We start from the raw sequence: 14,225 nt of genomic DNA, 5'->3' as shown, positions 1-14,225 counted from the left end.
GCACACTGAGGGCGTTTTTATTTCTCCCTCCTGTTTTATCCTCCCGAACGGCCCTATTTGGGTTGCACATAACTGTCCCAAGGCCATGAGGCCAGTTGGAAGACACAGCTGGGACTCGGACCGGCGTCTCCCAGACCCTAGTCATAGAACCATAGAATCAGAGAGTTGGAAGGGACCTCCAAACCCCTACACAATTCAGGAAACTCACAAATACCTCCTCCTAAATTCACAGGATCTTCATTGTTGTCAAATGGCCATCTAGCCTCTGTTTAAAAACTTCCAAGGAAGAAGACGGCGACGACCGCAGATTTGTACCCCGCCCTTCTCTCTGAATCAGAGTCTCAGAGCAGTTTACAATCTCCTTTATCTCCTTCCCCCACAACAGACCCTCCCCATGAGGTGGGTGGGGCTGAGAGAGCTCTCCCAGAAGCTGCCCTTTCAAGGACAGCTCCTACGAGAGCTATGGCTGACCCAAGGCCATTCCAGCAGCTGCTAGTGGAGGAGTGAAGAATCAAACCCGGTTCTCCCAGATAAGAATCCATGCACTTAACCACTACACCAAACATAAAAGAAGCCCACTACCCCCTGAGGAAGCCTGTTCCACTGAGGAATCGCTCTAACGGTCAGGAAGTTCTTCCTGATGTTGAGCTGGAAACTCTTTTGATTTAATTTCAACCCATTGGTTCTGGTCCTACCTTCCGGGGCCACAGAAAACAATTCCACACCATCCTCTAGAGGACAGCCCTTCAAGTACTTGAAGATGGTGATCATATCACCTCTCAGCTGCCTCCTCTCCAGGCTCTGTCCACTCCACCACACTGGCTTCATCATATTGATCGTTCTGTGGTCCTTTGTAGATGTGATGCTCGGCGATTACCATGGGAACAAGGTGGCCGTGAAGTGTATTAAAAACGATGCGACGGCGCAGGCCTTTCTGGCAGAAGCTTCAGTAATGACGTAAGTGCGGGGCTGAATAGGGGGAGAAGGGTGCATTGAAGATATGGGGAAGGCGTCAGGAAAGCAGCAGTAGAAACCTGAGCAGGGTTTTCAGTTGGGTGACCTGCTCTGGATTCCCCGCTAAGATATTGTGAGGAACTTGTTGAAAGTTTTCTGACAGAGATCCCGAACCACATTGTCAAATTTAAGAATGTAAGAGTAGCCAGGTTGGATCAGACTGATGGCCCATCCAGTTCAGCACTCTATGTCACACAGTGGCCAAAACTCAAGGGCCCTCACGAGGTTCACCATTGGGGCCAGAACTCCCCCCATGGTTGCCCCCCCAAAACCAAGAAGACAGAGAACTGCTGCCCTAGACATAAGAACATAAGAGAAGCCATGTTGGATCAGGCCAGTGGCCCATCCAGTCCAGCCCTCTGTGTCACACAATGGCCCAAACCCAGGTGTCATCAGGAGGTCCACCAGCAGGACCGGAACTCCAGAAGCCTTCTCTCTCTTGCCAAAAATACGGACCATCGCAGCCCCAGACATGGAGTGCCATCTATACCTTTGCCACCCTGTCCAACACTCTGTGCCCTCAGGAGGTCCACCAGTGGGGCCAGAATTCCAGAAGCCCTCCCACTGTTGCCCCCCAAGCACCAAAAATACAGAGCCTAAGAACATAAGAGAGGCCATGTTGGATCAAGCCAGTGGCCCACCCAGTCCAACACTCTGTGTCACACAGTGGCTAAAATCCAGGTGCCATCGGGAGGTCCACCAGAAAGGTCAGAATTCCAGAAGCCCCCCAGAACTCTGTTGCCCCCCAAGCACCAAGAATAAAGAGCATCACTGCCCCAGACATAAGAACATCAGAGAAGCCATGTTGGATCAGGCCAATGGCCTATCCAGTCCAACACTTTGTGTCACACAGTGGCGCAAACTCAGGTGCCATCAACTTATCCAGAGTTCCTTGAGGGAGACCATAATGTCTCAGCTATCGTAATTTATTTCGTTTATGCCTCGTGGGATTCCAAAGAGGCGTATAACCTTCTCTCCTCCATTTTATCTTCTCAACATCCCTTTGAAGGCTGGGATGGGTTGAAAGTGGATGACAGGGCCAAGGCACAGGGTTTTTCTTAGGCTGCTGCTAACTTGGTATGAGGAACCCCGTGGCACAGGGTGGTAAAGCTGCAGTACTGTAGTCCAAGCTCTGCTCATGACCTGCATTCAATCTCAGCAGAAGCTGGGTTCAGGTAGCAGGCTCAAGGCTGACTCAGCCTTCCATCCTTCCGAGGTTGGTAAAATGAGTGACTGCCCAGCTTGCTGGGGGGGGGGTGGGAAGCGTAGATGACTGGGGAAGGAAATGGCAAACCACCCTGTAAAAAGTTGGCCGTGAAAACGTTGTGATGTGATGTCATCCCAGAGTTGGAAAAAACCAGTGTTTGCACAGGGTGCTTGCACCTTTACATTTTTGAAATTGGTGTGCTTCTTTTAAATGCCGAATAACGCAGGGTCCCCGTTCCCAACTCTGGTTTGTCTCCCTTTTATTGAAGGGCTTTCTAAGTGGGTTGTGGAGATCCAGGGGGGCTTTAGTAGCAGGAGCTCATTTGCATATTAGGCCCCACCCCCTGATGGAGCCAATCCTCCCAAGAGCTTACAAAAAATAACCTTGTAAGCTCTTGGAGGATTGGCTCCATCTGGGGGGTGTGGCCTAATATGCAAAGGAGCCCCTGCTAGAATTCTATCTCTGGACCCTGTACTAAGAGCCCTGTAAGCTCTTGGAGGGTTGGCTCCATCAGGGGTGTGTGGCCTAATATGCAAAGGAGCCCCTGCTGGAATTCTATCTCTGGACCCTGTACTAAGAGCCCTGGAAGCTCTTGGAGGGTTGGCTCCATCAGGGGTGTGTGGCCTAATATGCAAAGGAGCCCCTGCTACAATTCCGTCCCTGGACCCTGTACTAAGAGCCCTGTAAGCTTTTGGAGGGTTGGCTCCATAATGGGGGTGTGGCCTAATATGCAAAGGAGTTCCTGCTACAAAAATAGCCCCACAGAGATCCCTTGATGATGTTTGCCTTCCGACATTAGCCAAAGGGGCCCTTTATAGCCATCTTGCATTAGACTCAGGACTGGGCGGGGCACGGTGACCTGTGGGCGACTCTCTTTTGAGTTGGTGTCCGGCGGATCTCTTTGCAGGCAGCTACGACACAGCAATCTGGTGCAGATGTTGGGGGTGATTGTGGAAGAGAAGGGCAGCTTATACATTGTCACAGAATACATGGCAAAGGTAGGAGGTTCTCAGATCCCTTCCTGTTTGTTTATTTTTTTTAAAAAAACACACGTTTCTGTCCCACTTTTTTTTGTTCCTTCCAAGAAAACGTAATGTCTTTGTCAAAGCAAAACCAAGCAAAAGGTGGAACGATGAATGGGCTTATAAAAGAGATCCAAGTGGTCAGCTGCGTTGGTCTGAAGCAGTAGTAGAACAGATTTTTGCGGCCAGTGGCACCTTAAAGACCAACAAGGTTTTATTCGCTCCCGCCTTGAATAAAGAGAGCCGGTTTGGTGTAGTGGTGAAGTGTGGGGACTCTTATCTGGGAGAACCGGGTTGGATTCCCCACTCCTCCATTTGCAGCTGCTGGAATGGCCTTGGGTCAGCCATAGTGGTGAAGTGCGCGGACTCTTATCTGGGAGAACCAGGTTTGTTTCCCCACTCCTCCACTTGCACCTGCTGGAATGGCCTTGGGTCAGCCAGAGCTCTAAGTGTGCAAACTCTTATCTGGGAGAACCGAGTTTGATTCCCCACTCCTCTACTTGCACCTGCTGGAATGGCCTTGGGTCAGCCATAGCTCTAAGTGTGCAGACTCTTATCTGGAAGAACTGGGTTGGATTCCCCTCTCCTCCACTTGCAGCTGCTGGAATGGCCTTGGGTCAGCCATAGCTCTAAGTGTGCAGACTCTTATCTGGAAGAACTGGGTTGGATTCCCCTCTCCTCCACTTGCAGCTGCTGGAATGGCCTTGGGTCAGCCATAGCTCTAAGTGTGCAGACTCTTATCTGGAAGAACTGGGTTGGATTCCCCTCTCCTCCACTTGCAGCTGCTGGAATGGCCTTGGGTCAGCCAGAGCTCTAAGTGTGCAGACTCTTATCTGGAAGAACTGGGTTGGATTCCCCTCTCCTCCACTTGCAGCTGCTGGAATGGCCTTGGGTCAGCCAGAGCTCTAAGTGTGCAGACTCTTATCTGGGAGAACCGGGTTGGTTTCCCCACTCCTCCCCTTGCACCTGCTGGAATGGCCTTGGGTCAGCCGCAGCTCTCGTAGGAGTTGTCCTTGAAAGGGCAGCTGCTGGGAGGGCCAACAACAGTTCCTCTGGAGGGCCAGCAACAGGGCATAGAGGCCGAAGACATCCCCTGATGTTGCCTCCTCGTTCTGAGGTTCAGAAGATTAGTGCTTCTGAGCGTGGAGGTCCCTTTTAATCACCGTGGCCAGTAGCCACCGATAGACCTCTTCTCCATGAATCTGTTGAATCCTCTTTTGGAGTTGTTTATTCCTGTGGCCAGGGAGAGGGACGGTGGCTCGGTGGTAGAGCATCTGCTTGGGAAGCAGAAGGTCCCAGGTTCAATCCCCGGCATCTCCAAAAAAGGGTCCAGGCAAATAGGTGTGAAAAACCTTAGCTTGAGACCCTGGAGAGCCGCTGCCAGTCTGAGGAGACAATACTGACTTTGATGGACCGAGGGTCTGATTCAGTACGAGGCAGCTTCATATGTTCACTACACCCTCCGACAGTAAATCCCACCTTTTAATCGCTTGTTGTGTAAAGACTGCCCTATTGAAACCCCTTCTTCCTCTGCTCGCAAAGGGTAATAGTGTTTCTTGGAACCAAGGGCTTCGCTTTCGTACCGTTTGTGCTGGCAGTTCAGAAACGAATCTGGAGCAAACCGCCGCTCTTTGCGAGTGTCTGTGTGAACGCAGAGGAGATCGCCACCTCCTGTTGAGTGCCTGTCATAGCACCCTTTGGAAGCTCTGTTCTGGCCTGGCCACGCCCTCATGTGCAGAGAAATCACTCGTGCCGACAGCGTTTAATTCTCCCTTTCATTTTATCTGCAGGGAAGCTTAGTCGATTACCTGCGCTCCCGAGGGAGGTCTGTGCTGGGAGCAGATTGCTTGCTAAAGTTCTCCTTGTAAGTACCCAGGCTTGGAAACTTGCCTGCCGCCTCTTTCTCTTCCCCTCCCCCAACCTGGGTGTGTGATTCCGTCTGCTTACCAGGTTGGTTAGCGCCACTTTCAGATCAGATGGAGGCTTAAAATCTGTGAATGCTGAAATTTGTGGAAACTTATATGCAAGGGCTGTTTTGTAGAAAAATAGGTGGCGGAGCTCATTAGCATAACTCATTAGCATACACTGCCCTTCCCCCAGCCAAAAGCAACCTGATGCAAGAAATGAGAGCCCCAGGCAAGCAAGGCCTGCTTGGACTGGCTAGAAATCCAGCCAGCCCAAGCAGGCCTCACTCTCCTGTGCCACCTCTCCCCTCCCCCCGTCAAAAGGCCAGCAAGCCACCCACTTCCGAAAATCACATAAGAAGTGGGGAAAGGGTGGTGCGGGCTTCTCCAGGGGTTAATGAGGGCTGCTGGGGGTGTGGCAAAGCCCCTGGAAGCTGGCTGTCTGCCTGCTCTCTAATCCAGGGATGTTACGCAGTTCACCTACTATTCAATGGACAAGGTAGGTGGGGAGGAGGAGGGGGAAGCCTCAGAAAGGTTCAGGAGCTGCGCTCCGGTGAGGTTCTGCTGAATCCGAGGCCTGCTTAGATGTTGATTTGACCTTTATACCAATCAGTTGACTCCCAAGGTGATAAAAAATAGACTATGAAGGATAACTTGTAGCTTGATGCAAAACGTTCCTTGGGGAAAAGGCTAAGCTGGATCCAGGAACAGGGAGAGAGGTGGGTGTCTGCCTGCCATCTGTCCACCTTCTGATGACCCCACCGGAGGCCCTCTGTTAACCTGGCTCCAGGAGTTACAGACCAGGCAGGCTTTCCTCCCTTCCTTTGAGCTTCTATAAAGCAGGGCGGGGGCAAACTGTGGCTTGGGAGCCACATGTGGCTCTTTCACACATATTGTGGGGCTCTAAAAGCCCCCATCCCACCCCATCAGCTGGCTTGGAGAATGCATTAAAGTTGCTTTCATTCCACCTCTCCCTCCCCCATTTATTTCCCTCCCTCCCTCCCTCCCTCCCTCCCTCCCTTCCTTCCTTCCTTCCTTCCTTCCTTCCTTCCTTCCTTCCTTCCTTCCTTCCTTCCTTCCTTCCTTCCTTCCTTCCTTCCTTCCTTCCTTCCTTCCTTCCTTCCTTTCTCCCTTCCTTCTTGTGGCTCTCAAACATCTGACATTCATGTCTCATAGCTCTTTCCACCTCTCCCTTTCCCATCTATTTTCCTCCCTCCCTCCTTCCTTCCTTCCTTCCTTCCTTCCTTCCTTCCTTCCTTCCTTCCTTCCTTCCTTCCTTCCTTCCTTCCTTCCTTCCTTCCTTCCTTCCTTCCTTCCTTCCTTCCTTCCTTCCTTCCTTCCTTCCTTCTTGTGGCTCTCAAACATTTGATGTTTATTCGATGAGGCTCTTACGCTAAGCAACTTTGGCCACCCCTGCTATAAAGCATATATTTCCCCCATACTGGTGGCTTCTTCTACATAATAAAGGCTCTGATTTTTTTTCTTCACCTAAGAGGAACCGAGCCCTGGCCCAGATCATTCAGGCTAGCCCAATCTTGTTTGATCTTGGCAGCTAAGCGTGGCCAACCCTGCCTCATACTTGGATGGGAGACCACTAAGAAAGTCCAGGGTCGCAACGCAAAGGCAGGCACTGGCAAACCACCTCTGAACATCTCCTGCCTTGAAAGCCCTACAGCAGGGGTGTTAAACCTGCGGTCCGGGGGCCAAATCAGGCCCCCGGAGGGCTCCTATCAGGCCTCTGAGCAACTGACTCTTTTCTGCTTCCTTCTCCCTCTCTCTTGCTTCCTTCTGCATCTCAGCTTGCTTTGCAAGGTTTGCTCAATCACACAGCAGAGCTACAGAGCAAAACCTCTATTTTCTCCATTGGTTGAGGCTCCTCCCCCTCCTGGTTCCCTGGGGAGGGAGGGAAAGCGCCAGAGCTCCCTTTGCCCAGTTCCCTGGATCCCACAGGAGAAATACAAAGAGAGCACCTTTAAGACCAACAAGTGCTAATGTTTTAAGCATCTGGGGGTTTTTTTAGTCGTGTTTGTCTGTGTCCTTTTAAAGGTTTATATCCCTGCTACTTAATCTTAAATAGGTACACACATGTCCCGGCCTGGCCCGGCCCGACAAGGTCTCGTTTATGTCAGATCAGGCCCTCATAACAAATGAGTTTGACACGCCTGCCTTACAGGGTTACCATAAGTCACCACTCCTGAGGGGAACCCAGGAGAGTTCGCCTCTGTCCCAGCTCCCCACATCGCCTCTGAAATTGCTGTTTCTCTCCCCCGCAGAGACGTCTGCGAAGCGATGGCCTATTTGGAAGCCAACAACTTCGTCCACCGGGATTTGGCGGCCAGGAACGTGCTGGTCTCGGAGGACAACATCGCCAAAGTCAGTGATTTTGGGCTGACGAAAGAGGCCTCGTCCACCCAGGACACCGGGAAGCTGCCGGTGAAGTGGACAGCCCCGGAAGCACTTAGAGAAAAGGTAAGGAGAGAGAGAAGGGTCAGAGCGGCTTCCCTAGGAGGGGAAAGCCTGGGTCATCGGTTTAGAAGAGAAACAACCAGGGGGAGGGACAATTCTTTTTTAAATAAAGATGATGATGATGATATTGGATTTTTATTTATTTATTTATTTGATTGATTTATATCCCGCCCTACCCCACCAAGGCGGGCTCAGGGCGGCTCACAATACAAAGATTCTAACATAAAGTTCAAATTTAAATATAATAACAATTTACATCGTTAAGAAATTAAAACATTAAAAAACATTAAAACAGTGCATTCGTCCAACAACATGCAATCCATACACTTCCTTCAGTTTTTGGTACTTTAGTGGTTTGGTGCCGGTCAGTTATAGGCCAACCGGAAGAGGACCGTCTTACAGGCCCTGCGGAATTGTCCAATATCCCGCGGGGCTCTGACCTCTTCCGGTAACTGGTTCCACCAGCAAGGGGCTGTTATTGAGAAGGCCCTGTCCCTGGTTGACTTCAACCGGGCCTCCTTAGGCCCGGGGATTACGAGCAGATTTTGGGAGCCAGATCGCAGTACTCTCTGGGGAACATATGGGAAGAGACGGTCCCTAAGGTAGGCAGGTCCTAGACCATATCCCGCCCTCCACTCTGAATCTCAGATCGATTTCCTGCCAGCTTTATGCCGCTCTCACGCTCCTCTTCTCCGCGGGGCTTCCGTCGAATTCCGGGTGTTTTGAGGATCTTGTTAGCTGGGCGAAAGAGGCGGAGCGAGTTGCAGTCCCGGGGCAGGTAGTGTGAAATCCGATGGAAGCCCCACGGAGAAGAGAAGAGTGAGAGCAGCATAAGGCTAGTAGGAAACGGGTCACAGAGTCTCAGAGCAGCTTACAATCTCCTTTACCTTCCCCTCCGCCACCCCACAACAGACACCGTGTGAGGTAGGTGGGGCTGAGAGAGCTCTCCCAGCAGCTGCCCTTTCAAGGACAACTCTGCGAGAGCTACGGCTAACCCAAGGCCGTTCCAGCAGCTGCAAGTGGAGGAGTGGGGAATCAAACCCGGTTCTCCCAGATAAGAGTCCGCGCACCAGTCTGAGTAGACAATCCTGACCTTGGTAAATGCAGGTCTGACTCAGTAGAAGGATGCAACGTACGTCCACTGGCTGATGGCTGAGTTCTGTTCTTGCGGCTTGTCCTTCATTTCTCTCAATGGGCCCTTTGTTTGTCGTCCGCAGAAATTTTCCACCAAGTCGGACGTGTGGAGCTTTGGAATACTTCTCTGGGAAATCTACTCCTTCGGGCGAGTGCCTTATCCGAGAATTGTAAGTGAGGGCTTTGCGGTGCGGCGTTTCCCTGTGTGTTTGTTTCTGGGGCAGCTACAGGATCTGCCCATCTTTGTGGGACTCGTCTGATCCAGCAGGGCTCTTTCGCACATATCTTGTAGTCTCAGGAAGGCCTTGGCTTCTATGCCCTGTTGCTGGTCCTCCAGAGGAACTGGTCAGAGTCCAGAGGAATTACTGGACGTTGGACCAAGATGGACCTCTGGTCTGATCCAGCAGGGCTCTTCTTATGTTCTTAAACCTCCCCCCCCCCCCCAAAAAAGGGGCAGAGCTGGGGAGGCGGCTCTCTCACAGAGAAGATCATGTAGGGGGTGGGAAGTAACAGTGGAAGCCTGCACCTTCCCTCCTGCCTGACACCATCCCTGCAAGGTAGGCTGCCGTGAAGGTCAGAAAAGAGCTGAGAAGCAGGGTCCTCAACCCACCATCCATTTGGGAGAGGAAACACTGGACTTTGCAGCTGAATCCAGCCTGTCTGTTCTTCCGACTTTAACTTTTTCTTTGCTTGTCTCCCCCGCCCCCCCCGGCAGCCTCTGAAGGACGTAGTTCCTCGCGTGGAGAAGGGATACAAGATGGACGCCCCCGACAGCTGCCCCCAGATTGTCTACGAAGTGATGAAGAAGTGCTGGCACTTGGACCCCGCCCACCGGCCTTCCTTCCACCAATTACGGGAACAGCTAGAGCATATCAAAGCCGTTGAGCTTTACCAGTGAGATCGAGGCCGGAGGCGGGGCTTCCTCCAGACACGCCTCCTCCGTCACTTCCTGCGATCCGCCTCTCCCCCCCCACCCCACGTGCACGTGTGTCGGGGTAGGGTGGGGGGCCCAAGAAAGGGACCGAGCGCATCGATTTGGGGGGGGGGGTTAAAATCAGGAATCGGAACCCCGCCACTCAAAAGGACTGTACTTAAACATATTGGACTCGCGCATATCCCCAATGTACCTCGGTGGATGGGCGTGGCAGGGGTGGGGGAAATCCGGCTCCTCTTGCCACCGCGTGGAGCTGTCTCCGGTATCTCTTCCACCTGAAGATGCACACGTGAGAAGGAAGGACAGAACTGTCCCCGCCCCCAGCCGGGGTCTTCCTCACCCCCCCACCCCAATAAGAATACATTTGGCTAAGGAGGATTTAGTAATATTTTAGTGGCATGTACTTAGCCAGAATTCCACACACTTCCCCCTGCCGATTCCTCTCCATGGATCGGGACCCCCTCCCTCCCTCTCCATCCTTCCTTCAAACTTTCATTTCTCCCTAGGACCAGACTTACGTTTCTGCAGAGAGGAATTAGGGAGAGGCGTGAAGTTGAAACGTTATCAGGAGGGGAAATACAGGGAAGGAAGGAGGGTTTGGAGGTGAGAGGAAAGGGATTTCCCCTGCCCCTCTTGGTACTTTCGCAATTTTGGGAACCATCCGTTTACCAATCCAGTATCTTCTTTCCCCCCCACCCCCCAGTCTTACTTTGTTCCAGGTATTTTTTTATTATTATTATTATTTTGTTTTCTTTGTTTTCCAACTGCACCGGAAACAAAAAAAAAAAAAATCAGCTCGTTTGCTGGGTTTTACTAAAGTTACAAATCTTATTTTTTAATGTAATAATGAAAAAAGGTTTTAAAAAAAAAAAAGAGAAGAGAAGAAATCCACACGTACACACACACACAGATCAAACCACGCTAAAACCTTAGCGATCTTGTCTGGGAGGAACACCCACCCAGCAAGGGCACGTTTCAAACCGTAAAACGCCACCCGCCGATTGACTGTTTTTGGATCGTTCTGTTGCTTACGACAGTGTTTGCATGTCCCATCTCCAGCGGCCTTTTCCGGTCCCGTCTTGTGCTTTGACGCTCATGTAATGCTGCCGACCGTGAGATTAAACTGTAATAATAAAAGAAACCATTCCATACCAACACCTGATCGCCTACTTCCTCGTTTGTCATCTTTCTCCTCCCGAATTTGTAGCAGCAGAGGTGAGAAACTGCAAGGGCAAAGATGACAGAGTCACCCCTCTGCGGTGTAATTTGGAGTCAGATCTCGCCCCAGATTTTACCCAGCAGGCCCCGCTTGCTTTCCCAGCATTCTAAGCATGCATGTTCTGTTTGGGGCTGCCCAATTCAACTTGCATGCCTCTAATAGAGGTAAAGATATGGAATTCACTGCCACAGGAGGTGGTGGCAGCTGCAAGTATAGCCAGCTTCAAGGGGGGATTGGATAAACATGGAGCAGAGGTCCATCAGTGGCTCTTAGCCACAGCATATTGTTGGAACTTTTTGTCTGGGGCAGTGATGCTCTATTCTTGGTGCTTGTGGGGGGGAACAGTGTGAGAGCTTCTGGTGTCCTGGCCCTACTGATGGACTTCCTGATGGCACCTGGTTTTTTTGGCCACTGTGTGACACAGAGTGTTGGACTGGATGGCCATTGGTCTTATCCAGCACGGCTTCTCTTACGTTCTTAACTGCAGGTGTCAAGAGATCAGTTCTTCTGGGGAAAAATGGCCACTTTGGAAAGTGAACTCTATGGCATTGTGCCCATTGGAACTCCTTCCCCTCCCCAAACTCCACTCTCCTTAGGCCCCACCCTTCCAAATCTCCAGGTATTTTCCAACACAGAGCTGGCAGCCATGATTTGTAGTCAATATTTTCCCAGGGGGAGGAGATATTCTACCCATCGCCACCAGGTGGCTCTCTGCCCCTATGTTATAAGGCACGCTCCTTCCCTCTGCCGCCATTGGTGAACAATAAGAGTCCCTTTCTTCCCATTGGTCCCAAGCAGCCCCAAGGAACCTGTGATGCAAAAGACGACTTTAATCCCTTCAGTTCCTCTTGGCCCCGGCCTGATTAACCTGTGTAACTCACTGCCACAGGATTTAGCATTGGCTGACTAGTTTAACTTGGGAATGGGGTACAGTGAGCAGAAATGCATATAGCTGGTGAGTTAAGAGTGTAAAGTGATACAAATGACAAAATAGTGTAATAAATTGGAAGACCATTACATATGCTCTAAACCCACTCTCTGAGTATAGCTATATACGCACAGTATTCCGATGTATTTCTCTTAGGATAGTGCATCAGAATACGATTTCTTGTACTGACATACTCAAATAAGGGATATTGGCTGTTTATCTTGTTACATATACTTACCCCGTTTTCGCTATATTTTAATGTATTCTTTTTTTCTAATGGCAAACTAGAATGATGTTTATAATATATGTTACATGTTAAAAAGTAGATTAGGTGGACAAGAACTTAACTAGGAAACGCAAGTCCTTTTGTTTTACCTAAACTTGTAGCAAGAGCAATTCAGACAACTTTTATTACCTTTTGTTGCGTTTCCTACGCAAATGCTATCAAGACCAAATGGTCTTCCAATTCGTTTATTACACTATTTTGCCACTTGATCCTAACTCTTAACCTACCAGCTATATGCATTTCTGCTCACTGTACCCCATCCCCTCATCTGAAGAAGGACGCATGCATACGATAGCTTACTTTCTGAATAAAACTTTGTTGGTCTTAAAGGTGACACTTGACTCCTACTTTGTTCTACTGCTTCAGACCAAAACAGCTGCCCACCTGGATCTATCTAGTTTTACTTGGCTTTCCAAAGGTACTTAACAAACTCATAAAGGACAGGGCCAATCAGTGACTGTTAATTAGGATGGCTATATGGCGCAGAGTAGTAAAGCTGCAGTTCTGCAGACGGAACCCTCTGCTCGCGACCCGAGTTCGATCCCAGTGGAAGCTGGTTCGGGTAGCCAGTTCCAGGTTGACTCAGCCTTTCATCCTTCTGAGGTCGGTAAAATAAGTACCCGGCTTGCTGGGGGGAAAGCGTAGATGACTGGGGAAGGCAATGGCAAACCACCCCGTAAAAAAGTCTGCCGTGAAAACGTCGTGAAAGCAACGTCTACCTCAGAGCCAAAAATGACTGGTGCTTGCACAGGGGACTGTCTTTTTATGGAGATACCCCCCCATCCCCGATTGTATCTGAATTTGAGTTTTCTTTGTTCACTCTTATCCAGTTCCATATAACCTTCCTACAGCTGGTTAAGTTGCTTCAATAGCTTCTCTGTGTATTTATGGAAAGGAGGAATAACTGGTATTAGGTAGGATAGATCAGTCCCTCTCATAATATTTTTGAGGCCACGGTTACCTCTAAAACTGATACAGTGTGGCTGGTGCAGGGCTGCCAACCTCCAGGTAGCACCTGGAGGTCTTCCACTAGTATAACGGATCTTCAAACGACCAAGGTCAGTTCCCCTGTAGAAAACACTGCTTAAATAGTGGATTCTACTACGACATTCTACCCTGCTGAGGTCCTCCCCTCCCCAAACCCCGCCCTCCCTAGACTCCACCCCTCAAATCTCCAGGTATTTTCCCACCCAGAGCTGGCAACCCTAGACTTGTGCAACAGCAAAATGGCTGCCACAGCAGGCGGGGTTGGGCACAAAATGGCTGCCACAGCTTCAGTTACACAGTGAAGCTCCTTGCACTGTGGTGGCAGCTGCCGTTAAAGCCATGTGGGCAGGAGGTTCAGGATGGATAAGGAAACATGGGAGAGCTTTATACAATTATCCCTGGGGTGGAGAGGAGGAGGGAGAAGAAGACTGCAGATTTATACCCCGCCCTTCTCTGAATCAGACTCAGCGGCTTACAATCTCCTTTATCTTCCTCCCCCACAACAGACACCCTGTGAGGTGGGTGGGGCTGAGAGAGCTCTCCCAGAAGCTGCCCTATGGCTAACCCAAGGCCATGCCAGCAGGTGCAAGTGGAGGAGTGGGGAATCAAACCCGGTTCTCCCAGATAAGAGTCCGCACAGTTAACCACTACACCAGACTGGACAAAGAGACATTTCTCTCCCTCCCCAAAAAGACTAGAGCTCTAGGGTATCCAATAAAACGGATGGACAGGAGGTTCAGGATGAACAAAAGGAACTACTGCTTTACACAGAAAGTTCTGAAACTGCCAGAAGATGTAGTGGTGGCCACAGGACTAAACAGCTTTCAAAGAGGAGGATAAGCCTATCAATGGCTGCTAGCCAAGCTGACTGAGGGGAGCCTCCACCTTCAGAGGCACTAAGCCTCTGCATCCCAGAGCCAGGAGGCAACACCAGGGGAAGGCCTCAGCCTCCATGCCCTGTTGCTGACCCTCCAGAGCGCAGGTGGTCGAACTTGCTTAACATAGAATAAACATCAGATGTTTGAAAGCTGCATTACATGTATGTCAGATGTTTGAGAACTGGAAGGAAGGAAAGCAAATAGATGTGGGAGGAAGAGAGAGGTGGAAAGGAAGCCACTTGAAAT

At 50.5% G+C, this 14,225-nt stretch overlaps 1 protein-coding gene across 2 annotated transcripts in view; it reads left to right on the top strand.

Moving 5' to 3' along the window:
* The window catches only part of CSK (C-terminal Src kinase), a 109,123-nt gene extending 98,285 nt beyond the window's left edge, over nucleotides 1-10,838 (top strand). For both annotated transcript variants that reach the window (XM_060260397.1, XM_060260396.1), the window contains exons 8-13: nucleotides 858-957; nucleotides 3,129-3,219; nucleotides 5,034-5,107; nucleotides 7,421-7,616; nucleotides 8,831-8,917; nucleotides 9,463-10,838. In XM_060260397.1, coding sequence (XP_060116380.1) covers nucleotides 858-957; nucleotides 3,129-3,219; nucleotides 5,034-5,107; nucleotides 7,421-7,616; nucleotides 8,831-8,917; nucleotides 9,463-9,645 — 731 coding nt within the window. In that variant the 3' untranslated portion in view covers nucleotides 9,646-10,838. The remainder of the gene's footprint in view (nucleotides 1-857; nucleotides 958-3,128; nucleotides 3,220-5,033; nucleotides 5,108-7,420; nucleotides 7,617-8,830; nucleotides 8,918-9,462) is intronic.
* The last annotated feature ends 3,387 nt before the right edge of the window (nucleotides 10,839-14,225 follow it).

This window comes from Heteronotia binoei, chromosome 19, assembly GCF_032191835.1.
Source record: "Heteronotia binoei isolate CCM8104 ecotype False Entrance Well chromosome 19, APGP_CSIRO_Hbin_v1, whole genome shotgun sequence".
NCBI classification, from domain to species: Eukaryota; Metazoa; Chordata; class Lepidosauria; order Squamata; family Gekkonidae; genus Heteronotia; species Heteronotia binoei.
The sequence above is the reverse complement of the archived record's forward strand: the minus strand, read 5'-3'. Positions and strand labels throughout refer to the sequence as shown.